Genomic DNA, 27,629 nt, shown 5'->3' with positions numbered 1-27,629 from the left:
TGCCGTTTATATGAAGGGAGTTTAGACACCCACCCTGCTTATACATTGAAAATATTTTGCATTTATGTCTTTTGTCACCTAAATGTTATTTAAGTATTGGTCCCAGGGTTTCTCTGAGACACTCTCCTCCTCCACCAATTTCCTAACATGTTATCAGAAGGGAAAAAAAACCTCAAATCTTTCATGAATATAAACCCAAACAGTTGTTTACGCACATTTATTAACTAAACTGAAATCAGTATTTTGCAGAAAAGCATTCTTGCATAAAAAGGAGGAATCTAAATAAGCAGCATTGACTCCACTGTAAAGAGATGGGTACTTAAAAGTATTACAAGATATTTTGGCATCCCAAAATTTTGAGCTGATGTTAAACGTTAAAGGCCTTTCCCACATTGTGTAACATTAAAATCGTGGAATATTTTTAATTGTATGAAATGAAAAGACCCTTTATCACTGAAACTTCACAATAAATCCCATAAAAATGAAACATTCATTATAAAGTAATTTCTCAATACTTAAAAATATATTAAACTTTTATAATTGGACAAACCAAAACTGATAATAGCAAGCCTTAGACGCCCCTTTAGATGTTCTTAACCCTTTTGTGTTTGCTGTTTGCTTCTATGGAGTAAGAACCTAAAAGGTCTATTATTTTTTCTCTTTCTGAAAGTGGAAGAACCTCAGTTATTCACCATGGTCACAGCAATTTCTTGCTCTCTAAGGCTTTATTTTTGTAGGCTCCCCAAAAATGTACAAAAAATTGCAACAATCTAGACTTCTGTCATGAAATCACCTCGTCTCTTTACAAAATTTCAGACAAACCACATGAGCTAAAAAAGACAAATTCTTTTATTAGCATTCATCCTAGGAAAAAGCCTCTATCAAAACCTTTCAGTGAGTATACTATCAAAAAGCCACTGGAAGTTCGTTCACTGATCTGGCTTCCCACCCGTTTGAACATCTAATGGCTGGAGAGGGGGGAATTTTTTATTTTACACTTGATCAACACCACAGTCAATTTCTCGAGGCAACGAAAAACAATGCTTAATCTGAGTCAACAGCAGACTACAATTTAACCCTCAATAAAGTCTATTTTTGGTTCATCTTTCTTTAAAATTACTACAACTGGGAGTTAAAACCATTTCTTAAATTTGCTTTAAGCTCTGCTCATAATGAGGATTAAGTCTTTTCATACCTGTAGCAAAGCCATTTCTGTTCACTGACGGTTTGAATTCTTCAGAAGACTGATGTTAGACAGGCAAATAGCAGACGGAAAAGCCAATTTTATCTTGGAATTTAAGCAAGACCTTGTCCATCTCCTTGAGTAACTTGTCTCCATTTTTCCAACCAGTGGCAGGAAATCTTCATTTCTACCACAACACATTTTGAACAGCCTTCTAGGATTAAAAAACTGTACGGCTTCCCTGAGTGCACAGTAAGGCACTGCATTTTTATTATTTCCAGCCTTGTAAATGGCACAGGCCATTACAGAACAGCCTGCTTGAAAAAACAGGATACAATATTCATGTATATTTTTTTTTTTTAGGAGAGAGATCTACTTTTTATGGTGATCAACGACGGCAAGAAAAACTTCCATTTCATTAAAATAAGAAGCTAAGGATGAAGTAGCGTTAAAACAAAATACCTTCAGTGTAGCAGCTAAATTTGAGCAAAGAGGGCACCAAGCCCCTACTCAGGACTGTCAAAAGCAGAAATTCTCATTCAAAGGTTGATCCAGAGGCACTGGAGAACTGGTAGTGAGCAAGGAACTGACAGAAGGAAGCTGTACAAACCTCATACATCCCTCCTGGAGATTCAAGAACGGTGTGAAAGAGTAAAGAGTTTGAGATCAAGTTTTGACAACTTCCATATGAAATACTGCCCTGAATAAGTATCAGTTTATGTAACCCACCTCCCCAGTCAATACAACCGTACTGTTAGATTTCTTCCTTCCCACCCTGGCTGCCCACTGTCCTCATTCTTTCTGAGCTTGTTTTCTCCCACTACGACTTGCACACTCCTTGATTGTCTGCAACACCTCACCATCTTATCACAACAGTAACTTTCTCAGCAGCTGCGTGTCCACAGAGGGGTTACAGAAGAGGGAAATGGTGTAACAGTCCCACAGGTAGTCACTTCCAGAAGACTCTTCACACCTGATGAGGGTGTGAACTTGAAGTGTGTCCCCCACCCCACCTCATCTCCCCTCCTAACACCTGCAACGTAGGACCACAGCTGATGCAAAGCCAGGCTTTTGGCTGCAAAAGCAGCTATTTTTTTCCTGTTTCTGCCAAGGAACAGGGATGGTGAGATGTTGATTCAGACTAAGACGTGGCATTGAAGCTACATAATGAAGCTTACACAATGTGCACCTATGCCATGCCCGGCTCCAAAAGAGCTGCTGCACTTCCATGCTTCTACCAATACCTTTAAAGTTACCCCAAAACAGAGAGATCACCTGCTGTTAGCAGGATGACAAGATATTTCCCCAAGACTGATCCAAAGCTCCCAGCTATTTCCACAAACATATATATTGATAAAATGATATAGGTAGGAAATAAATCCTGCTATTTACTTAGCACTTTTTATTAGAAGAACTGTGATGTTCATTTTAAGGCTCAGTGACAAATCCTGTTTGGTACATCATCACCTCATTAAAAACCTGTCACACGTGCAGAGAATGCTAAATTATATTAAGTATGCTGTTAACTTGACAAAACACAGCCTGCTACTTTCCACCTGACTAACGCTGCAGCAAAGATGGCACATTTTCAAGGGGTGGGAAACAGACACCTTCTCTTTTCCTTGCCAAAGCTCCAGATCCAGTTGAAACTCTAAACTCAGTAAAAATAGGTAAGGTGTCTCAGCCACAGAGGCAACACCCCAGAAACTCAGCCATAACACCTCACACCAGATCAGCGTACACACATCAGTTATTGGGATGTGACTGCCACCCAACTGCAGTAAAGTAAAACAAATGGAAACAGTCATTTAAAATACTCCACTTATCCAGAGATGAAAGAAAGACCCAACCGATGCTCAACAAGGAGGTCGTTCAAAAGCAAAACCAAAAAATGCCTCAAAGTGACAAATACTATAAAGGCAGAAATTGTTACTTTTTGTCCAGTAATCAAAATGAGCACAATGTTTTTTTGCACAAAACGCTAAGATCTGACAGCACTGCCAGCGCAGTGTAGCTCATGCCAATGCAGTCACAGATGGCATTGGTGGTTTCAGCCATCAGAAAAAGCTTGGTAATAATAAAGGACTGCCAGAGTCAGATCTTTAAACATTTTGGGAGTACATTACTTGAACATTTTCACTTGTGCTATTGGAGGGCAAGTGTAGAAACCCACTGTTATCTCCAGTAATTAAAATACCCTTCAAAGGGAAGCCTTCACACGACATTTTAGGGAATGAAAGTCTCAGCTACATACTAAGATCACCTCAGTGCTGCTTTCTACTTTGTACCAGACTTCTATGGAAGATAGAAAAGACCCAGTATCTTCTGTCAGCAGGATTCCAGCATAATCTGTTACTCTAAACATCAGTAAGGAGTGAAATTTACCTTTTGTCTGCCTACATATGAGTGATTATACTCATACATACATTCTCACTATCTGGAAAGTCCAGTTAATTAAACCTTTGGTTTATACTCATCTGCCTATTTTAGGTAATTGACTTCAGCAAACAGACATACTCCTTGCTTGTTCATTGAAGGGGTTTTTAATGTGAAGAGAAACGGAAGCTTCTGATTAACCACGCGTGACTGCTTAACTACATTAAAATCAACTGGATTCTCAGCAGTTTCTAAGCTGTTCACACTTTCTTAAAAAAGCCTCAGTGCTCAAGGCTTTAAAGAGTTCATCCAATAAAGCCGATGTCATATACCAGGTATTACAGACGCACCTCTCAGCTGCAGCTGAAACCTGGCAAAAACAATTCCTTTTTGCCCACATCCTGAGCCTCACAGGAAAACAATACTAAAAAGAACGAATAACCTCAGGTCTTGACAAGCAAAGCTTTTTCCATTGGTCTGATTCAAAACATAAATGTTACGTTGTTTTCAACATATGAGTCCCATCTATGCATCATAGAACAATGATGAAAAAAGTATGATGCAAAGTCTTCTTAAATAGTCACCCAAAATATAAAGAAAGCATACGGAAGCTTGATGCAGAATCCAGAAATAGTCCAGGGCAGTGCTTGGGTATCACTAAAGATTTAAGGACTACTGGGGATTATGTGGCCAGCCACAAACTGTCTCGTTAAGAGGTCATGACAAGTGTTCTCTGCCGCTAAGATGAGTGAACAGACTGCCATTCTCTGTTAGAGGTTTGTCTATCAGTTTAAAAAAAAAAAAAAAAAAAAAAAGACCAAGGAAGAGCATACAGTCAGGCAGCTGATCGTCGACGAATCACAAAAACACCTCGCTGCAGCTGTCCCAGATAGATTCTCATCTTTGTGCTGTCACTGGTTTTCCTCACCCAGATCTGCATGAAAGAAGAAAAAAAAATTAAAGAGGCGGCAGGGAGATATATTGGGGAGAAAAAGGGAAAACCCACAGTAAGCAATACACAGACAAGTCAGTCCAAGTATTCTCATTGTTGGATCTGAACATCTCTGTTACTCAGAGCGCACAGATGATTTAGCTCAACCCCTTCTCCCTCCCCACATTAGGCATTTGCAACCTGAGCGGAAAACAAAAATAAGGTTTCTAACTTTACCACCTTAACTTCCTGCTCAGAACAGTCACGAAGAAAATAATACTCTTTCCAAGCATCATCAAGAAAGTAAGTTTCCTTCTGCTACAGATCATAACAGAACTCTGGCATTAAGCTTTACTTAATCAAGAATAAGTCTCTCTAGATCCACAGATCATAAAATTATCTATCCTGGGATTTACCCAGACAGGTATTAGTCAAATGAAAAGCTTATTCTGATTTTGTTCTGTGAAGCATTTCTCACAATGTATTAAATAAATTTTATCTGAAGATAAAAGGGCCTCTTTTTTAAACAACTGCATGGAAGAATTCACCTAACTTGCGTATATACAGTATATTTCAAAGGACAAATTGCTGCCATGGAGGCAGACACTCAAGAGAATTTTTGAAATCACTTTCAAGAAGTTTAGATGCAAGTACTTGTACTTTAAAAATAAAATCTGAGCAAATCTCTTCTGCATTTTATCGTTCTAATGCATTTATACATATTTAAATAAACACATGGAAAATAAGAGTTATCCAGCTCTTAGTACTAGAGTATTTAGGACAAAACACCTTATTTCCTGATGCAAAGGATTATAAAGTTACTGTTGGCATGCAATTTATCCAGAACTTTTTTCTTAGATATCATACTAGCTACAGGCCCGACACTGTAGACTGATTTAGCTCTTATTTTAATTATAAATTGACTTTATTAACACAAGCCCTCAATATAAAATAAATCTAATATTTGCCTGCATTTGTACTTCAGTTATTTCCCTAGAGAAATAAAAATCCACAGTGATAATCATATCTCTACTGCAATATTTGCAAGAATTTGGTATGTTTTAATAACCAAAAGAATTAAAAAATCTACAAACTCTGAGCAACTGCACTGAACAATAAACATGTACAGTTTTACATTCTATCACAGTATGATGGAATGGTATACTAGTTTTGCTAAAGTTAAGTGCTTTGTTAAACTCCATTTGGCAGAAAACTGAAGTTCAGTTTTAAAGTGACCACAACAGCAAAATTACTTAAACATTAAAACCACAACAGTGTTCAGAAAAATAAAAGCATCAAGACATACTCTGAACTTCAAACTGATGTTTTAGACATACAACATACTTTGCCATCAGAATGTAACATCTATTAATTCTAAAGAACCGAAGGAGATGGTGAATAGAAACACCAAATCCATCTCTGAATTTCTTTTATTCCTAGACTGTGAAAGGAAAACAAGCTTCCTCCTTTTCCGAACTTCCAGCAAACTGAGATTGCTGAATAAACTCGTGGGAATAATGAAAAACCCCAACACAACAACAACAACAACAAACTTTCCTGCATGTACTGAATAGTTTATTGTTGTCAAAAGGCAAATGATTGAACTGGTTCCATGCACCTGGCCAATGATTTCCACCAATGCAATATTTGATTCACAGCTTCCAAGGAAATCACATTGAAAGTAATAGAAATACATTCTGTTTAGGTCTAAACACATCACCAAGTTTTAAAGAATTTGGGCCTGAGAAGGTATTTTTGGTTTTTTAAAGGGGATTGTCATAGCTCAGAATCCATGTTAGAGGCCTATGGCCAACTACAAAACTCAAATGCAGTTTAAGGAAACTAATTTAGACATTCGTATGAACAAAGATACTTCCGATAACAGTGTTAACTGCTTGCTTTGCCCAGCCACAAGAAGGCAACTGTATGCCATAATATCTCTGATGTTTCTTAGTTAAGTCTTTTCACTTTGAGCATTAATGCAAATGCTGGTGGGGAAACACTCTGCGCAGATATTTCCAGTAAAGTTCCATTGAATAACTTGGCTCCCTTTAGAAATGCTGTCAACGTTTGACTCCAGTCTACAGTTAAGACACCTCAAATCTAGGTCCGCCTTCTAGATTCTAAATTCCAGCAGCAACCAGTAAGATCATAGTTTGGCAACCACACTTTTGAATGTGTGATGAAATCTGAGGCATGCACCTTGTATAAGAAACCACCTTCTCATTTCAGTATTCTTCGAAGTATTTATCTCCTTTGACTTTATATTGTTGCAATGAACCATCACAGGGCAGACAAGTGCCATGCCTCCTCCCCAGCCTCTCTCAAAAAAACCCCCACAAACCCCAAAGAAAATCTGTCGTCTCACTTTAAAGTGCAATTCATGCAATAATAATTAACGGATTCCACTTCCCTCAGGTTTCAGTTAAGATGGTCCCAAAAGATTGGGTTTTAATGTTCTAAGTTAACAGTAATAACATTAATCAAATTAGCAGGACTATTTTTAATGCGCTCATTAGCACACTACTACTACTTATCTAAATAACCAGCATTGAGCATAACAACTGTTATTGCAAAGGGAACAGTTGTGATACAAAGCATATCCCATATGCAACTCATTTTGTTGAAAATAAAATATTTTCCCTTAGCTGCCAAAACAAATTAAAGTTACTTTATTGGCTGATTAAAGAGAAGTGCATTCAAGTCTGTCATCTCTTTCCTTGGAAGTGTCTGGAATCTGCAAAGAATAAACTGCTCCTTTTGCCCAACTGATGTGCTGCTTAAGCATTAGGCTTATTCCGCAGTGATACTCACATCAATCTTGGGCACACACCTCTCCTCACCTGCTTCTCCAAGTCTTAATCATTAGCCACAAGGAAATCTCAGACAAATGAGTCACCTGCCCTACCTCACAAGCAGGTGATGAATGCTGCCAGCTTACTTCACAGCACATGCACTCAGGTTTAGCAGGAAGAACTTTCTTCCTTTATAACAACTAAATTTTGTGACAAAATTCTTCCTCACCCTCTTCTGGATTTCCAGTGGGATTTTATTTTGTTTAAGTTTTACATTATAATAACTGCAAGTATATTCTTGAAATAATAGAAATTGAACTTATGAGTGCCTTGCCAATAAGATGCAACATGTCTGTTCTCCCCATTTTTCCTATCAAACTATTACTTGAAAAATATAGGATTGCTCTTCAGAAACAGAGCAAGTCTCTTCCCATCTCAAGAAGAGATCTCTCAACCCAGTTTTATCTTGGATTCAGCTTCATCTTTTCTGAAAGTAATATTGATTTTCTCCTAGTCCTTACTAGAAAGCCATCTACCTGCCTATGCTGACCCATGGCTTTTCCCATTCCCATGAAAAACAAAGCAGCCCACTACCTCATTGGCGCCCACAGAACTGATCACACAGCTGATCTTAGTGTTCTCTTTAGACTCCAGGTAAATAGCCTGGCTCTTGTGGTACCTGGGGAAAAAAAAATAAATTAAAAAAATGGAAACACATGAAACCATTAGTTGTCCAAAGACTGAGAATACCAATGTTAATAAGACTGATAAGCCTAGGATTCTACAAGCAAGAAATCTGTCTTTCCACACCACCTTCCCCATCTTTACAACACAGTGGGTGGTCTGATACTACACACTTTGCCTCGAAATGATACTTCAAAATGCATAAAGCTCTCAATTCCCATTCAATTCTATACACGGATTACGTGAAAACAAGAGCACCAAGCCACAAGATAGGAAAACACCGATTTAACAATAAGCCCGTATTTCAAGAGTTAATCAAACTAGCCTTTCATATTTCAGACACAGGACAGATTTTAGAAGGCAATTCCATATTACGCCTGATAAAATATGACAAGGCCAATCACAGATACTCAAAAGTTACTCACATTCCCCAATACACAATTACCAGTGCATCACCACCAGCAAAAAAAAAGAAAAAAGTGAATTGTACTCAATCAGTCTGTGTATTAAGAGAGACCTCAAATTTCTAATACTGTCTTATTTTGTGAAAATACCCAAAATGGTAAAGTGATGGGTAACTGACTCTGTAAGAAGCTGCATATAACTGCTATAATGAGGCCATATCTAAGCATATCCATTTGTTTCTTAGTGCATTTTGTATAAAACCAAGCAAAAATTTTGAAATTTGTAAACTCTTGCTTAATTTTATGATCCTGCCTTCCTCAAAGGCTATGTTTCTGGTAAGCACTGCAAAGCGTGCTAGACAAAACTCCCCAGTTCCTTGTTTATTCAGGCTCGGAGAGTTCCGTAGACAGACTTACACTGAAACAGGATATCTGTAGGTAAAGAATCTTAATCAAGAGAGCACCAAAATGCTTTATAGTTATAAAAGCATAACTGTATTTCCACCTTTACCCTAATCACGACGTGCTTCATATTGAACCGGGCAAGCCAAGTTGCAGGATCCCTGCAGAGATGTTTTACCCAGTATGCAACTCCCTGCAGTCTGATTGGCTGACAGCCATTTGTCAAAACACATGAATTTGCATAATTTTTACAGTTATTTCTACAATAACCATACTGTAAATATGGAAGTCTTCCAATAGTTTATCCCACAATCACTTCCTACTGGCTCACGTACTCAGAATTTTCACACTGCCTGCCAGTTAACAAGGATGATAGTGTCAGCTTTCAGCCTTCCAAACATACCAATTACCAACAGGCTGGGAGAGGTGAAAAAAACCCAACCCAAATCCTGCAACATTTAGACATTTGTGCCCGACCATTATTCTTTCTCCCTCGTTTTAACACAAAGTCAGTCAGTGGGTGCCAGTGCAATGCAATACCAACAATGATCCGAGCCCAAAAGTCTCAGTTTACTGAACCCAGATGTCATTAATTGATACCAAAGAATGGTATAAGCTACTACAAAAAACCAGACCTCACAAAGATAAGACAAAAAGCTCAGTCCAGCAAGTGTCCTACCACACCATGCTGTGCGTGCTTAAGCAAGGAGAATTGATGATCTTGATACAATCAGTGCACAAGCTTCCGAGTGCAAAAGATAGCACTGCAAATGACAACTCTCAAGTGTTATCTGTGCCTGCACAGATAATGAAATAATTTTCCCACTCAAAGCTCTTTCTTTCAGTTTTTGATTATCGGTGAATACCAAAGCTAACACCACACATAACGCAGGCTTCAGTCCCTGGATTTCACATCACAAGTTGCCATCCATCAGTAAATCTATGTTAGCTATGCACAGAAAAGGCAAGGTGACAAGTTAGTTCAGCACTTTTTCACTGAAGACTTGTCTCAGCTGTCCCATGCTCCACGCATGCAGAGAGACAAGTCAGCTAAAGGCACAGTAGCCTGGTACATCTCAGTTACACACTCACGTCTCAGGCTTTTGCTGAGTTTATATACGCACAGGGAACAGAGGGGTAGAACTGAGGAAAATCCTTCAGATGAAGAATGTGACGGAATTTAAGTTGGCTTTAAAGAGAAGGAAAGTGCCAAACAACTCTTGCTTCTGCAGTAGGTAAAATACAGCACAATGCTGACAAGTGAGGCAAGCAGAAGTAATTCTACTTTCTGCTACACCACATTTTGCTGAGAGGCCAAGATTTTCAACTGCATCTCCATCAGAAGATAGAAATCATTCTGCATTGTTGTATGCAGACAAAGCTAAAAGCAAAAAGATGGTTTGTTTTACAATGAACTGTATTTTAGGATCTGACAGGGGGGCATGGAGCAAATTGGCTCAGGGTAAAAAAAACCTGAAGTCTAATTCCACATCCGTCTGAAACTCACTATATAAAAGTCTCCGCTTCAGAGACATGTTTGTGAAATGTCTCTGCGAGACCTTAGGGAGTCCATTAGTAGCCTTAAACATTCACTATTTTGAGATAATGGTCTTTCATGGCTGCCATCAGGAAACAGAAAAAGTAGTCACTCTTGAGCTGTCAGGTTTATTATTTCTGGTGCATGCCAGCAGCTACAGCCTTAATACACCTTAGAAAAAATTACCCTCCCACTATCAAGAGTTACTTCATTATTTTAAAATACCATCTACTTTGCACAAGTACTATTACTATCAATCAAAAAATCTAAGCAGGATTATTACAGCCAAAAAATGCACAATACTTATCTTAAAACCAGCATAAGAACAAGGGAAAGACAACAGTCAGACCCCCATGACAACTGAATTCAGCAAGATGAAAATATCTGTCAAGTGTTGTGTCCCAACAAGATACCTTTCAGAGAGCGCTGGTACTTTTGAGTAATTCACTGGGCTCACTGAAATTCTCCCAGGTTTAAATTTCATGGGAGCTTTACTGGCAGATTACTTCTGATTCCATCTTTTTTATTTCTTTTTTTCTTTTTTTTTTTTTTTAATTTGAGCAACACTTCAGTACTCCACACGCTTAAAAATTCTGAAGAACAGTTTATTCATATAAATATATCCCAGAGGATAGTCACTTCACACAAAAAAAAATTACAAAAGCAAAAAAAAACTTCATGAATTTATGAAATAATTGGTCTGTTCAGCTCATTTTGCTTTACACTTCATGGAAGTTTAAGCTCCAGGCAGCAGCTTTTATCAGAACTGCATACATTGAACCCTCAATGAAACTTCACTGTCAGAAGACTAGCAGAAGGAAAAACTGACCAACTGTACAAGATGGCTGATGTGTAGAAAACTTCACACCTATCATTTTCCGTGATAAAATTACAACCCCGTCACTTGTTATTTTGAGCCACTAGAACACTAAAGTAGGCTACATGTAAGCATATGACTTGTAAATTGCTTTCTGCTCAAGGAGTACTAGATCACCCCCTTGATTATCCAGTTTTGTATGCCTCATGGATTAAGTTTAAGACCTAGTAAGATTTCTCTGCAGAATTTAATATTTTCCTTGTGTTTTGTGAGGCTTACACAGCTACATGCCCATAAAACTTAACACAGCTAAATTCAATCAGCAATTCTGAAGTTGCTTCTCCCATGTGCGTTTGATCTTTAAAGGTTATTTGGCTTTATTAGAAACATTTTTCATTCTACTCATCTGGTGCACGACATTTCTTCTGCCGCCTTGTGGAAGAATGGGCTGGCATTCCACAAAACTGAACAGCAGGACTGTGAACACTGCCAACACCACTGTACCTGCAATCACAGGGCACCTGTATCCTGACTGACCAGCTTCACAGCTACATCACACCGCATCTGCTCTTGGCTCTCTTACTTAACATTCGCTTTAACAAAAATGCTTCCCAAGTGTCACAGTGTGTACCACTGACTCCATGGAAAAGATTTAAGTCTCCTTTTATTTAAGCCAGTAGTTACTCCTAAAAGTCTATGCGGTCTAAACATTCCATTATGACTTCTGATTTACCGAAGACACAATGATTACCCTTGGAGAAGTTGCTAACCTCTGCAGAAAAACATTTCTGTTCTAAAATTCTTTTACAAAAGCAGTTTCTCTCTGCCATCTCCTCACTACACAAAGTGATTACAAGAGAAATTCACCAGGACTTACCATCTCTTATCATAGTAGAGTTTTCCATCTTCTATCCGGGCTTCAAAGCGCTGTGCTGGAGACTCTGCTGGTGTAGCTGGGAGGTGTTCGGGAGAAGAGGGAGAGGCTGAGAACGGGAGAGAGACTGTGTTTAAAGACCAGCATGTGTCCACCACACCACGGCACATCTGACTGCAGAACTACAATTAATAAGGTCATGTCAAGCAGAAATAATAAGCACAGAAAACTACAAACTCGCATTTGCATCAGAAAAATATTCTCTATTGGGACAAATAATTCAACCTCTTCCTTGAATATACAAATTATAATATTCAGTGAAATATAACATTTATCTGAAAAAATGTTCACGGGTAGGTCATAGACAATAATATGTCCTTGATTTTGTTTTAATTCTAATCTATAGTAAAGCAGGGTCAGAATTACTTCAGCAAGCTGGTTCCACTCTGCCTTGAAATGAAGCGTGCAGACACATCTAGAGAGATGAAGGCATAAAGCCATAAGTTCTCAATCCCCCCATCTATCCAACAAGCAGGCAAGGTGCCCAGATGCATCTAAATATAATGGGAAGACCTCTTCACACAGTCAGATTGGCTGAAACATTTGGGCATAGGACAAAGATGCATATGCCTCCCTTCCCACCCCTGACAAACTTCAGAACAGATGAAGAGACTTGACACAGCACCCATTTGCCACAGCAGCTACACAAAGAACAGCAATTACACAGTCAAAACAATTATACAGACAAATTACACAGTCAGCAATTATACAGTCAGTCTACAATATAATTCTCTGTTCAAACAGCATGACTGTGAACGAGTTCCAACGCAACTGTTAACTCACCTGGTCTCTTGGGTGATTTAAGCTACATGGAAAGAGAGCAAAAAAGCGTTATAAGATCTGACATGAGCCATAGAAGTCTGCAGTAATAATTTCAGATAGTCTTGCTTTCCATACTCTAAATGCTTCTTTTTTTAAATGTACTGCTAAGTGGCATAACACACATAACACATAAAGAGAACAGCATGCTATAAACAACCAAAGGTGTAAATAATCAATCAGTATCATGATGCACAAGGTCTACAAACTGAACTGCAGAGCATTCAGATAATACACTAAAACAAACCAAACCTATCTAATACACTATATTTTTGAACATGACCTAGCATATATTAAGGTACATGAAATACAGGAAAATCAATCATCAGAGACGCCTCAACAGCTGGCACAAAAAAACCCACATGCTCCACTACCATCCTCAAATGCCTTAATGAGCAGGCTCTATTCAAAGAAATTAGATAAGCCTTAATATTTAGCAAGAAAGCAATAGGTTAATCAAATCTAGAAAAATTGTAAACAATGCACTCGAGCCAGTTTGCAACACTGGGGAAAACTGAAAAAAAACCACCCCACACTAACCCCTAAAACAAAAGCAGCCTGTGATCTCACAGAAAAATATGTTAACATCTGTTCAGCCATGTGGAGGAAGAAACTCAAGATAGCTCATCACTTGGTTCAGATAAAAGGTAACCTTTTCAGATGACAGTCATTGTAATTTGGTTAATTAAACCTTTTAAAATAAAAGGGAGGAGACACCATCTTGCTAAATCTTTTATTGTGTTACTTGAGAAAGCCTACTGGGATGAAATACTCCCACATTTCAAAAAGGAACAAACCAGAAAGCTCCGTTCTCTTCAGGGTAAAGCATTAGCTTTCTATTTAAAACAAAGAAATACAAATCAAGCAGTAATTCCTACCTTATTCAGCGTTCTCAGGTCCTCCATTATTTGCTCATCAGTCAACAAATAATTTAGCTGAGGTATCAAGAATTAAGGTTGCCATAAGCTCTTGACAAGCAAGGCTACAAATTAAAAGATCGATGACATTTCACTTGACTAAATGCAAGCCAAAAGGTTTCCGTAAAGTTGCATAAGACTTTAGTGTCACACTTGAGCTTTTTCTGCTATATAAATTAATACAGATCTATCTCCACAGAGCCTCATATTTAGCAGCAAATAAGAGTGCAAAACCATTGTAACTTACTCAGACATAACCATCAATGAAAAACCTTTAGTGCATTGACATTTACTTCATGGGAACAACAAACTAGTGTTTTCAGTGCTTTTTATCTTGCATGTCTGTAGAGAACAATTGGGAAGCTGAAATACAACAGACTCACTTCAGATTTTGTATGGTAAAGCCAAATCCCACCCAAACCTAGGAAAAGAAATTCATCATTTTGCAACTCAGTAAGCAGAAATAGAGAAATAGGGAGAAAAGGGAAAACCTCCACAAAAAAACCCTGAAAGAGCAACCAGAAAATAAACCCAGACGCTCAAAACACATCCTTGTGTGGGTGAGGATAAATAAGAGCCTACCATTCACCTGAAAACAAAACCAAAATCTCAGAACACAGAAGTTAGTGTATTACACACTTATTAAACCTCTGCTGTCATTCCGTGTAGTTTCATAATCGGATCTTCCTGCTTCCCTTCATCTACTGTTCCTCTGTCACTTCTGCTCAAGAAAAACCTAAGTACACAGAAGAAAAACAATATCCAGACAAAGCAGTGGACCCTCTCTCCAGCTTTAATCTACAGTGTTTCTTTGAAACAGCTGTTAAATCAAAAGCATGCAAAGTATTAAACTAAAGTTACTAATTGCTAGGCTGCATTTTAAGGATTTTTGTTCTGATGAACTTTAATCCTCTCCCCAGGAAAGAAAGGCAGACAGAGTTTCATACTGTGGCTGCTGTATCATGCTCAATTAGTAGGTCACGTTCACTATGAAACTAATTTATTTTGGCTGAGATAGGGGCACTAATAAATAGATTTTTCTTCCTGGAAGATTGAACAGAATCTCCAACCAGAAAGAGGTTAATTAAAACTGGAGACGCTTGTGACCGTCCTGCATGAACTCTAGAAGTTCAAGGTTCGATATTGCCTTCAGAAAATGTGAGTCACTCAGCAGTCCTAAGATAAGTTTTTTTTTAATCTAAGCCAAACAAGTTTGGAATCTAATAATAAGCCTCTGCAAAGCAAATATCATTGCCTTCCTTTCCAGGTGAATTTAATATACAAATAGAAAAAGTGCCTATCATCACAGAAGAGCTAAAAATGTATTTCCAGAAGCCAAGGGACATTTTAATTAAAAGAAACATGCAAGAAGGCAGTAGAGGAGGATTACATACATATTTTTTTCTCTCTCTCTCCTGATACATAAAACCAAGATGGATTTTAATCTTTTTTTATTTAAAAAACAAATCTAGCACTCCTTGCTTATGCTATGGATCTCTCCGGATTAGAGATCTGAAGCCTTTATCAGGAAGGTAAAAACTAGTTTGATACGACAAATACGATCTTTCTGGCAAATGTTTTGTCACATTTTGATATGAGAAAAGCTTTGGCTCATGTAAAAAGCCATTTACTATCTACGGAATCAATTACCTCAGAATTTATATATAATGTTCTTTTAAAGTTTCTCCTTTGTGAGAAAAATTGCCTGAAGTATTTCAAACTATCTTTACTGAGGAAAAAAAAAGTAAAATGCGTTACCTCATGACACTGTAAAGTTTAAGTTAGGGTACCAAGGGATCTCCAAAGACTGGTTGTGTTGTATTATCACACATTATGTATGACAAACCATGCTTCACTATTGCCTAGATTGAAACCTGATCCTAGCACCTAATTTCGTTTTCCTTTCTGCACAAAACAACACAGGTGCAGGTAGCAGGCTGGCTTCAACTCCAGTAGCCCTCCGATGACTGCGAAAGGATATCAGGTGCAGGTTTCCTCCTCTTGTCTGGGATAGGAACTGGATCATTTGGTCGTCGCCTCAGTTTCCTTGTCATAATAGGCTTCACTTCCATTGAATCTGTAGAATAATGAAGTTGGAGAGCTGATAAGACCAGAGGGAAAGGAGTACAAAGCTGCTGCTTCTTGCACAAGGAAAATAATCCTTCCTCTTTCATACAGAAAATTGGATGTTTTTTGTGATAGCTTCCAGCATCCAACCTGGAACTGCTGACAGCAAATACAAGTTCTCATTCACACTAGGTCACTCTTCAGTAACAGCATTGCAGTGCCATGGTTACAGCTTTCATTTACAGCTGCTTCAGGTACAGATAACAAGCACAATGAGGCTACAAGGATTCAGGGCAAATTTCTTTAATGCTAATGCTATCTGCTTTTGAACAGATCATTTAGAAGGCAAAGTTCATGGAGTTCTTTGCTGACAAAACTTGGATAGTTAATGGCATGTAAAATGTCAGCTACAAATCAACTGCTTTTTTTCTCATCTTTGAGCTTGAAAAATAGCTTTGTCAAAGAAATACAGATAATTACTGCATTCAAGACTGATACAAGTCTGCTGGAGTAATTTTAAACACAAATAGTATTTAAATTCAGATTCTCTAAGTGTTTCAAATTACGATTAATGAAATTAACCTAATTAATAACATGCAGAGCAGTAGTTGACAGGAAATAAATTGTAACATATGCACTGTGGAAGAGAAAAACTGTTTAAAATTGAAACAAGTCTTATCACCAAGTAATTATCTGAAACAACAGTTTGTACAAATATCCACAGGTAGCCTTAACTGAACTCTCACAAAGCGTTCCTTAATTTATGAAGATACATCTTGAACTGGCAACCAAGAGATCACATCTTCAATACTAAATGCATCATCCCACCTTTCCTTCTATGGGCTAAGAAATATTCACTCATCTTTAAGTACATCTGAATCACATTCTAGGTAGCACTTAAGTCTATGAAACCTCTGGCTCCCTCTAGACACTGAAATCTTGAGCAGCTGCGCATGTTCAAAAAACACGAAATTACTTTTCTCCTTATCTCAAAAGGTGAACAAGGATGACCATGCCACACCTCAAGGGAACAAATATTATGATAAAAGTTCTAAAAAACAATATGAAGTGCCACCCACCAAATGTATGCCAAAGGAAACCTTATCTCTAGCATTCAAAGCTGAATTTGAAAACCACTGAACATTAACAGCCCTGTGGACACTAAAAATGTACTTTACTGTGTTGAACAAATGGGAAGAATAGCTTATGTTAAGACCAATTTACAAGAGCCTCAGAGGAGAGTTTTGAGGCACTTACTCAAGGTGATACATAGCCAAGCCAAGAAGGCTTTTTCTCCTTTTTAAAAATTAGTTTCAAATGAGTTGTCACAGACCTCTTAGCTATATTGCTTAAAACATGAATAAGGCAGAGAACACAATTTTCTTCTCTCTTTATCTTGGCATCCTGTATCTTAAAATTGCAACAAGTCAGCTAAAAGTCAGCACTGAACAAGTTTTCAGAAAAAAACCCAGAGTTTGAGTGTCTTACATTTACTGTTAAACATTTGAGGAACCTCAAGATTCTTGAAAGATTCTTGAAAACTTTATAAAGGTAGTTTTGACAAGCTGTTAAAGCACCAACAGATTTAACCTGAAACAGTCTTGCATGAGGCTTAACAGTTAAGAACCACTAAACACTGCTCCAGAACAGGAGGCAACTATTGCAACCCAATGAAGCTGCAATGCTCCCAACATTGACAGACAAGCCTATCCATCAGGCTGCTAACCTGCATCCTTGTAAATGCTGAACTTCCGAAGAACAATGTCAGCTTCAGTATTCTTATTTCTTAGCCTCCAGAACATGTTTACAACAAAATCAGTTACTTCTAAAGCAATTACAGTGCACTTCTGCTAGTTGGGAAGGAAGGAGATAAGGGAGGGCTAGCACACACAGAATGGATCTCTTCTCCACAGTTCCTTACATGCTTTCTCCTAGAGCTGTGTTTAATGGAACAGCTCCCCTCTTCAGGACACAACAATGGGAAAGGAACTTATTTCCCTGAAAAGGATTAATCTACTCCCCAAATAAACTAAATACTTCTTTTTACCCCTCCTCAGTCTCCCTTTAACTCTGCAAATCCAAATCCTGATGTTAACAGCTGTTTCACTGACAGAGAAGGTGGATTCCTTCAGACTCCTAGAACTTTGGTACGCAGATTTCGAAAGGTAAGATCAAGTCAGATCCTGATCCACTAACAAAAATCTCCTTCCAAGATTAGTACTGCATCCCAACAGACATAGGCATAGGATAACAATAGGAGAGTTAAGGCTAAGACCAGACTAGACTTCATAATTAAAAAAACCTCACAGGTCAGGGAAACTGCATAGCTCAAGCTGTTTTCCAGACTAGATTAGCCCTAACCATTTGTACAAAGCCAAGAGCACTCCTGAATACATCCAAGCAGCTTTTAATTCTCAATTCTGAACACTAATTAAATTATCAGCTTACATAATTTCTGTAGCTACTATGCAAGAAAGATATCAAAGGTCTAACTCATGGACAGGCCTCTACAACACAACCAACATAATCTGTCCATGAAGTGAGGGAGCTGCTTTTAGAGAGAATCAAATCAGACTTTTGGTTCAGCATCACAGCAACACAATTTGTGGAGGAAATTAATTACCCCTCTACTTAGCTCCACTGTGTCAATTACTACAAAGCACTGGCAAGGCACCAAGGGTACCAACTGGTCTCACGAAAGAAATCTGTTCATTTAATGTCCATTTTCCAGAGTCTGGACACAAATAAAGCCAGAAAATAGGTTTCCGAGCTACACATAACATATTTCAACCTTTATTGCGTGCCTTCCTTCAACTTCTTGACCACCTATTACTGGAGCAAAAAAAGGATACAGATTACAAGCTGGCACTGCCGGCTAGGCCAATATTGTGGCATATCTCAATACTTTTATTGCCAAATCACAGCAACTAAAGAAGCCCTTTCTTTGCACATAAGAAAGCCTATCCACTCTGCTGCTTCACTGGCACTATTTTGATTCACCAGTTCATAATTCAGGTCACTGAGTTTTATTACGAACTGCTTTTTCCATTAAAAGACCGCCAATTTGTGTTCTACATCTCCTGGCATTTGGAAAGCTTTACAGCCTTCACACTATCTGGCTACACAAACCAGTACTGCTGCCTTTATATCTTTTTTTCCAAGCGGTGGCAGAGTGGATAAGACAAATGACAGATGCCTATCTTGTCTTTACCTCCTGTTAATTCCATGGTTAGCTTTTCATTCTCAATCATCTTCTTTTTCTCTTCCAACTCTGCAATCAAATTTTCCTTAAGCTCAATTTTCTTATCTTCAAATTCCTTTGCTGCTGCCTTTTTTTCCTTGACGTAATTTTTTTCCACCTGATCTGTCTAATGCAAATCAAAAGAACAAGAAAGTTAACTAAGGAACCAATGAGTCAAGTTAATGATATCACAACAGCTTCTTTCACCTGCTATACTGATTAGCTTTTCAGTTCAAAATCGTAGCTGGTCCTAAAGATTATCAATATTCATAATCAACAGAAAACAATATAAAAATGACTAAGCAAGCGGTACTATACTGGCAAAAGAATTACTTATTTAAAAAAATACTTTAATGTTGCATAACATATCAAGTCTCTAGCAGAGAGTTCTTCCTATTCATAAATAGCACTACCATTTATCACCTTAAATAACATTTTTAAACAAGCCAAATGCACATCTAGCATAGAACAGCCCAAGAGCAAATACTTCTTTTATTTCTACTTTAATGACAAAGTCCAGAAGTAATATCAACAGTAAGCTTTACTACATCAAAAGCAGCAAAACTAGCTATAAGAAGAGAAATTCTTTAAATCTTCTAGGAAAACAAGCACAAGCACTATTTGATGAAACAGGAGGCTTATACCTCTTCCATCTAACATATATTTTGATAAATTGGGAGTACTTACTTCCAGCTGGAGGAAGAGTTCTGAAAGACAAGAAAGACTTAATTTATTATCTTCAGAGATGCACAAAATTATTTGCCTAACATTTTAAATCATTGAGTATTGCAGGCAAGCGAGGCAGTGACCCAAACAGCATACACACTCATCCAACCTCTACTTGCTTCAGTTTTATGCTGAAAATAAAGTAACTATAAAAAACCACACAAAAATACGTTGTTAACTGGATTTTTCTACAGATTGTCAGGCTGATTTGCAAAGCTTACACAGCATTATTCTGTACTATTCAGTTTAGCTACTATTCCCAGCAGTACCAAGCATGCAGTCCATCTTTCTTCCGGTTTAAGTACAATCACTTAATATTACATACAAACTTTCCAGACAGAAGCCTGAAACATGCAGCTGAATGTATGGTTGGCAAAAATTCACTGTTTACGCCAACATCATGAATTTCAGCAATGAGTCGCTCAGAAATAATTCTGCAGCTGTTAGAAGATTAATCTGCTCAACTCACATGTGTCTGATTTCAGGCTGTTTGTGCCTGAGAAAACAAGTAAGGAAATTCTTATCACTGAAGGTTAACGATAACAATTAGTTCAAGTCAGACCTATGGATGAGGCGAATGGATTTCTGGGTGTGCAATGATGTTTGTGCAATTCCTAACAACCTGAAATCAAGCAGAATGGGACCCTTCCTGTGTTTCCTGGAGGACACAATGCCCAAAACAAAGGTTTTACTCAAGACAGTGTCAAGAAAAGTAAACTAAGGCACCTGATCAGTCCTCAGGTTACCGTATTTCACCAGCATTATTAAGCTTTGGCAAAACCTGAAATAGTTAATACTTCTGTAAAGATCACAGCCTTCAAATATGTTTTGGAGAAGACTGTAGTAGCAAAGTACTACTGTGCCTTTTTAAAATAATTTTAAAAACCAACCAAATAGATACCAAAGATGATAACGGCCCAACAGAAATCAAACCTTTTGTTTGCAAAGGGTCTACCAATTGAGTGTGAAAGCAGTATCATGGAGGTAATCAAATACAAGTAAACCTAACCTGTTGCTTTAATACCTTCGAATTAAAAAAAAAACCAAACAACACCAAACCCCAACAAAAGAAGCACCAAACCCCAAAACCTAAACATGGGAAGAGTACACGTAGAAAACCATTCTTCCTGTAGTACTAGGCAGTTGTGGGTTGGGGTTTTTTTTAATCTTAAAATTGAAAGGTTATCACCATCTGCCCTCCTGTGGAAGAAATATGTTGCTGCAGCAATGGTCTTCGCCAGCCAGAAAAACAAGGTTGCAGTTAAGTCTTAATTTTTTCAAAACAACCCACTATTGCTAGAATTTTATGTACGCTAGAGCTGCATTCATCTCAGAAGACAGATTCCCGTTAAAAAGAAGTAGTTCAACTCAAATTCCTCAAGAATCCTTTACCATCCCAAGCACTTGTAGAAAGACACGATTTATACTATTCAAAGGATGGAGTACGTTAGCCATCATATAATTGTCACTGCCTCTGTCTTATTTCTCAGAGTAATGGCCCAGGCACTACAGGATTCATCCGACTTTTCTAAAGGAAGAACAGCTGCATTCCCTATTTCCACATAATAGCTCCTAGAAAAGGGCCTGCTTCAGTATCCAAGATAAGAACCTACTGGAAAGTAAACAAGAGCGAGCAAGGGCAAGCAAACAGATCTGATTTCCAAGCCATTTCTCTGCAGTAACACAATAAAGGCTACCCCAGAAGGGCTGAGAGCTAAGCACTTTCAAAATTAACTTGGGCTTTCACTCCTGAAACAGAGCGGAACACAAAGTACAGGCAGCCTATTCAGTATGGCAGCTATACAGAATGACAGTTTCAGCAGCAGCAAACCCTTTCTATTCATTGTTCCAGAGCACAAAACAGATCTTTAGGAAAGCACTTAGTGCTAACTTTCTATTCCTGCAAACTGAGGGAAACAGTGCACGTCAAGGTTTCAGACAAGGTGCACAGAAGAACACACCAAAACGGGAGACTGTAGGATAGGCATGGCGCCAGATCGAAATGAAATTATTTTTTTTTACTTGCTCTGTTTCACACACATGAAGATTAAACCTGTTTATTGACATTTAGTAAACAGTCAGCAAAAAATGGTGACAGGGTGTGTGTGTGTGTGTGTAAACCAAGCTAGATTCAATCACCCTTCGTGCACTCTCAAACAAGCCTACACTATACCCTTGGAAGCAGAATCACCCTTTGCTTCAGCAAGTTCCTTTTCTTTAGGAGACAGAATTACCATTATTTTTCTTCAAGTGTTATAAAAACTTTAAGTTGTATGCAGTGTCTTAGAAAGAAATTCAGCTTACCTGCATTTCGTATCCTTTCTTTGTACTGCTGGTCCAACTTTTTCATTCTTTTCTGATATTCCTGAAGAGTACCTAGTTGAAATAAAGAGTACATAGTTGAAATAAATTGTGGATTCCCACTGGAACTTTTTTATTCCCAAGTATTAAATTCTCAAGGACCCACACACTTCAGACACAAATACTAATATCTGAAATCAGAAAGCGACAGATCTAGTTTGCTTATTTTGATAAGCACCTTCCCCGTTTTTTCAGAACACTGACTACTTTTAAGAAATGCTTTAGTACACAGAGGCTTAACAAGTATTCAGAGGGAAAACCAATGGGAAGTGGCTGACATTTTTCACGCAGCAGCATGAGCATGGACATTCAGTGAAGGATGCTGCTTACACCTTTCAAAACCCTCATCCTTCTGTGACCTTTGAGAAGTGCTGAAAATTGTTTGGGAAAAAAAAAAAGTATCCCCTTCAAAGCTTACCTTCCTGCAATTGTTGTAACTGCCTCTTAAGAGATGCCAGTTTGTCCTGATACATCCTGCAAAGACAGAGAGCATGCAACTTCACTTTGAAAAACAAGCATACGTAGCTTATTTCACCATCTGTTTATGTTATAACACGTTTACACATAATTAAAAACTTTCCAGAAGAATTTCAGGAAAGAAAAACAACTAAAAGAATATTATTCAAATGAAAGGTTATAATTCTGTCTAACACCCTTGCGACTCCATTGGTTTTAAAATGCACCTAAACCAATTATTTCAGGAACAGTTCAGGGTAAAATAGGATTTTAATTTTTTTAAAGTGCTCAAATCTAAAATGACATTTAGATCTGTAGATGCCACAAACTTTACAATAGAACCAGTCTGCCACTTTACCAAGCCTTAATATTTATGTATTGGTTCCCTACTTATAAAACAGAAGGCATTTCCTCACATGGATCTCGACATTATAAAAAGAAACCCATAGTCTATTCCTGGCGCTGTTGCAAACTTGCATTTCCTTTACCATATCTCTTATTTTTAACACAGGCCAAGTTTTCCCTGACCTGTGTAAAAACAGGTCTCTGCCAGTAAGCAAGGACACTAAGCACTGCAAATACACCTAAACATCAAGGGGAACTATTTCAGGTCTCCAAAAAGCCCACCTTTTGGACAGGACTAGCATTCTATTGTTTAAGAGATTTTAATAGGCATCTCCCTTTTTGCCTGGCTTATATAAAGTATATCCCTTATTTTATTTAAAGGATCTCTCTGCAAAAGTATTTGTTTGCAGCAAAGCTCAGCTGCTCCCAGCAACTTGTACCTATTTCTTCATCCAAAACAGCAGCAATATTTAAGTTTCTTGAATAAATATAGAACAGAGAAAGTTACTGAGAGAGAAAAAGTAAGTATATGGACTCATTAGCTATTATATTGGACTAGGCACTTAAAAAACCCCAGTCTTGGCCCAAAATATTGCAGTTTTGTGCAGAAAAGCACCCCAAACAAACAGAACATTAGCTTACTTTTGATAGGAATGGGTTACTTACTGTTCTTTCATTTCTACAAAGTCCTCTTCCTCATGTTTTGCCAGGTCTGTTTCACTGGCATCCTCAGTATCTAAACGAGGTACAGAATGACTTGTTAAAACTAAAGTAGTATTTAAAAAAAACACAACCCACAAGTAGTAAATTACTTAAAAAACAAAGAAACAAACAAAAAACCTCCCCAAACCTCAGGTAATTTAACCTCAAATACACAACCAGGTAGGCCTCTGGAGAGATGAATTCAGACATGAAATGAATAGTCTCATCTCTTTCCTGCAACTGCAAGCTAACATACGTAAATCCTCTGGTAGTTCTGCAATGATGTTTACTTACGTCAAGTCTAAACAACTTTAGCTTCAGATAGTCTGGTAAATTCTTCCCTGTTTAAGACAACAGGTTCTACATTAATGCCCACACATACGAAGGTGAGTGAGAAACAGTCTAAAGACTCTGAAAAACATTTCACAGATTTCTTCCTATAGCTTCACCCACGACATAATATACATGGAAGACAATGACTGAAACAGCTGTAATCAATTCTGCATCTTGACCTGAATGAAAGTACAATGACTAGATGCTGTTGTGGTTGAGCACAAAGGTCTCGCTAAAGAAATCTTGCTGTGATCTGAACTTGACTTCTCAGCCACGTCACATGCAAGTACTTCAACATCTATACATAACAAATACCAGCACCACTATAAAGATACCCCCGATTTTATGAATAGATAATATAAACTATAAACAAATAAACTAGCATGGGACTGCTAGTTTTCTGCTATGCCTTTTCAGGCTTCTACCTATAAGATGTTGGTAGCCAATAATTGATTATCTTTCCTCCCCAAGGAGAGGTCAGTGTCTCCAGGCTGGAGTTGTGGTGAGCAGGGTACAGCTGTAAAGCCGAAACTACAGCTACATTCCTTACATATGGACAGGGCACACCAGCCCCTTAAATCAAACCTTTCTCAGATTTTTCTTAAAGTATAAGCAAACAGTTTAAGCTTATATGTATTAAGATAAAGCTTAACACACCAATGATAAAACAAAGAGTTTTAACTGCAAGAAAGATACACAGGTGTCTAGGTCACTATAAAGGACTTCCATACTCAGTTTACGGGTGGGCAGGCAAGGAGAGCCCCCCACTGTCACCTTTCCCAAGGAGCTGTAGGTTTGGCTCTAGCACCTGATTCATGAGTACCAGGTGTGATGGAGACTGGCTGACAGAGCATCGGGCACTGTCCAACAGTCCTTTTTCATCTCCCTTACTTTTATGCATCCTACACCCCAGGACAGTCCAGGGTTTACTTCCATTCCCTCTTTACTGCTTTCCTGGTTCTTCTACAAACCCCCCCTTTCCTCTCAACATCCTCTTGCGCTCCCCCTGACTTCTGCCCAAACTTTCCGCTACCTTAACCGCCTCCTCCCTTCACTCCACAGAAATACGACCAAGCATCAAGCACTGGGCTGCTCCACTGCTTTCGCCCTGTGGTCCCATACACCGAATCCCATCTCCCCAGGGCTCTCCCCTCACTCACTGCCTCTCCTTCACCCGGGAAACTAATCCCACCTCTCCATCGGCTTCACTTTTCCACTCTTCCACAGGGTACCCCAGCAATCCAACAGGCCCTTCCCGCATTTTCTTCGCGTTTTCTTGCTGCTCCAGACCAACTCTCCACCAAACACCCCCCTGCACCTCCTCGACCGGTCCCCTCCAACGCGCCACCCCGGTGAGAGCCCCCAGGGGCCGCAGCCCCCCCTCTCCCGCGCCCCCCCTCTCCCGCACCCCCCCAGGGCTCCCCCAGCCCCTCACCGCCCCGCTACCGACCCTCATCGGAATCGCGGGCCCGAGCGCTCCGCTCGCCGTCCTCCTCCTCCGCGCTCTCCAGGTCCTCCTCCTCGTAGTACTCGGGGCCGGGGGGCATGGCGCTGGCGGGCGCCCCAGGCGGAGCGGGGGCCGGCGGCGTGGCAGACACCAACCCGGCCGCGCTCATAGCGACGGGACGCAGCCGCCACCGCGGGCCCGCGCCTCCGCCCGGCGCTCGGCAACGGCGCCAGGACCCGCGCCGCCACTTCCGCTTCCGGCCGCCCGCCCCACTGCCGGAGCGCCGCCGCTCGGCGAACGCGGCGGGCACCTAAAGGGGGTCCTTGGCGCAGTTGCAGTCCGCCGGTTCGAGTCCCGGCTCCGCCGGCAGCGTGGGTCGAGGGTTAAACCGTGCTTGCTGTGGGCACCCTGCGCCAGGCTGTACTCTATAAGGGGTTTATGGGGGGAGCGGGGTCTTTGCTTCGATCTCCAGACACCTGGAGGCCTGTATCACAAGCCACAGACACACAGCGGTGCTGTCCAGGAGCAGGATCCTGCAGGGGTGAGAACGGGCTTGTTAAGACACTTAATGCTGCCCTTTCCTATTTATTTATTTTTCTTTTTAATACAGAAATCACTTCCTTGTTCCTCCGTACTCTCAATAGAGCACCACCACGGTACTGTGATCTCACATTCACCCAAGTGAAGCAGTTGATTCCTGCCAGTAAACAGCAGCTTTCACAGAACAAGCATCCAAACCCATTACGAATGCCTCACGTCTGCCAGGTACAGGTATACCCTGGCTAGACACTGCTACAAAATTAAGGACCAAGATACAGATCCTGCAGTGAGATTCACATGCAGGAACCATTAAAAAATAACAAAAAAACCCCATTCATATGGATCCCACTCCATATGAAAGTGCCTCCCATTGATATTTCGGGCTAAATATCTCATTTTGCCCTTTTCTGCAACTCTTAAGTCAGCTGGGAAGAACCAGTTAAGCCTCCTTGCCTCAGCAGAGCCATATGAAATGCTTACCTTAACAGTTGTGAGGTGCATTCCTCAAATGCACAACTTATTGACTCACTAAGATAGTACGAACACCTCACCAAGGGAAAGGAAAGAGAATAGGTTGTATCTGAAGGAAGACTGAACTCAAACACACTGCAGTGCTTTTTCAAACCCGCTGAAATGGGTGTTTGGCAGCCGTGGCGAGCACCAGGTCACACTCTTTGTTCTGAAAAAGAACTGTAATAATGCAATGTATGCACTTTGCTTTCCTGTAGTTCACCCCAAAAGTCTGTTTGCCCTGACTGACAATTTTTAACTTGGAACACCCATACAAAGTATGCCCGGTATCTTTTTACATAAGTAAATATTACCTCTTACAGGAGATGAGGCTGTGACACAGCTAAAAGTCAGGCGCAGTTCCCAGAGCTTAATGTCCCATTAGAGGGCATTTGACCATTGGCACATGGGAGATACTACGCCAGAGCTGCTCACCACCCCTCTGTTGACAAGTAATGGTGTGTGCTAGGGGTTATCAGAATCTTGGAAAGCAATCCTTTTACCTTTCCCCTTACTCAGGGCAGCCGTAGCTGGCAGGGCTGCCCGTGCCCACAGGGTGAACAGGAAAGGGTGTGGTGGCGGCTGCCACATCACATGAGCTGACTGGGTGCCCAGACTTCACCCAGTGTCGATGGGTTTGTCCTCTCCCCGCAGACATGCACCTGGCTTGAATTGTTTAAATAACTTTCCCAAACTCATACAGTCACAGAGTTAAAAACAGAGGTGGAACTGGCCAAAGCTCTTTCTTGGAACTAACCAGAGCACCCTTAAAGCTTTATAAACAGTTTTCCGTATCTTCCCCATTTCCTGTCTGTATCTCTTCCATCTATCCACACATTTAGCCCACCAGCTCCCCTGCAAGCCTGGTTTGTACTGCTGTGAATACCAAACTTGTTGCAAGTGTGCCTGAACCCAGGCTGCCCTTCCGAAGTTCATTTATCCTGCACTGCACTGCCTCAGCACTTTGTCTGAAGCCGATCTATTCTTTAAGAGCAGCCGATCTTTCACACATCACACAAAGGGCAGGTGCGTTTACTAATAGGAGAGCACACAGGAACCCTTTGAACAGAGGGAGCTGTGTGCAGCTGATGAGTAAGAAACT

At 39.6% G+C, this 27,629-nt stretch overlaps 1 protein-coding gene across 1 annotated transcript; it reads right to left on the bottom strand.

Moving 5' to 3' along the window:
• Nucleotides 1–831: 831 nt before the first annotated feature.
• Nucleotides 832–25,737, bottom strand: SUDS3 (SDS3 homolog, SIN3A corepressor complex component). Its single transcript, XM_056350062.1, has 12 exons — nt 25,481–25,737; nt 23,662–23,731; nt 22,613–22,668; nt 22,138–22,209; nt 19,795–19,814; nt 19,078–19,234; nt 15,781–15,876; nt 13,761–13,822; nt 12,847–12,868; nt 12,007–12,112; nt 7,880–7,964; nt 832–4,493 (listed from the first exon to the last, which is right to left on the bottom strand). The coding sequence occupies exons 1-12, from the start codon at nt 25,644–25,646 to the stop codon at nt 4,395–4,397; spliced, it is 1,011 nt and encodes a 336-aa protein (XP_056206037.1). The 5' UTR covers nt 25,647–25,737; the 3' UTR covers nt 832–4,394.
• Between the last annotated feature and the right edge of the window lie 1,892 nt (nt 25,738–27,629).

Source organism: Falco biarmicus, chromosome 1 (genome assembly GCF_023638135.1).
Source record: "Falco biarmicus isolate bFalBia1 chromosome 1, bFalBia1.pri, whole genome shotgun sequence".
Taxonomy (NCBI): Eukaryota; Metazoa; Chordata; class Aves; order Falconiformes; family Falconidae; genus Falco; species Falco biarmicus.
The sequence above is the reverse complement of the archived record's forward strand: the minus strand, read 5'-3'. Positions and strand labels throughout refer to the sequence as shown.

Bases quoted from the DNA above. Each gene is read 5' to 3' on its own strand.
- SUDS3 (XM_056350062.1), bottom strand. From the start codon at position 25,646: ATGAGCGCGGCCGGGTTGGTGTCTGCCACGCCGCCGGCCCCCGCTCCG. The intron at 23,732-25,480 runs GTCGGTAGCGGG...TACCTCGTTTAG, and splicing joins GGCCCGCGATTCCGATGAGG to ATACTGAGGATGCCAGTGAA. The intron at 12,869-13,760 runs GTAGGAATTACT...CTTTCCATGTAG, and splicing joins ACCTGAGAACGCTGAATAAG to CTTAAATCACCCAAGAGACC.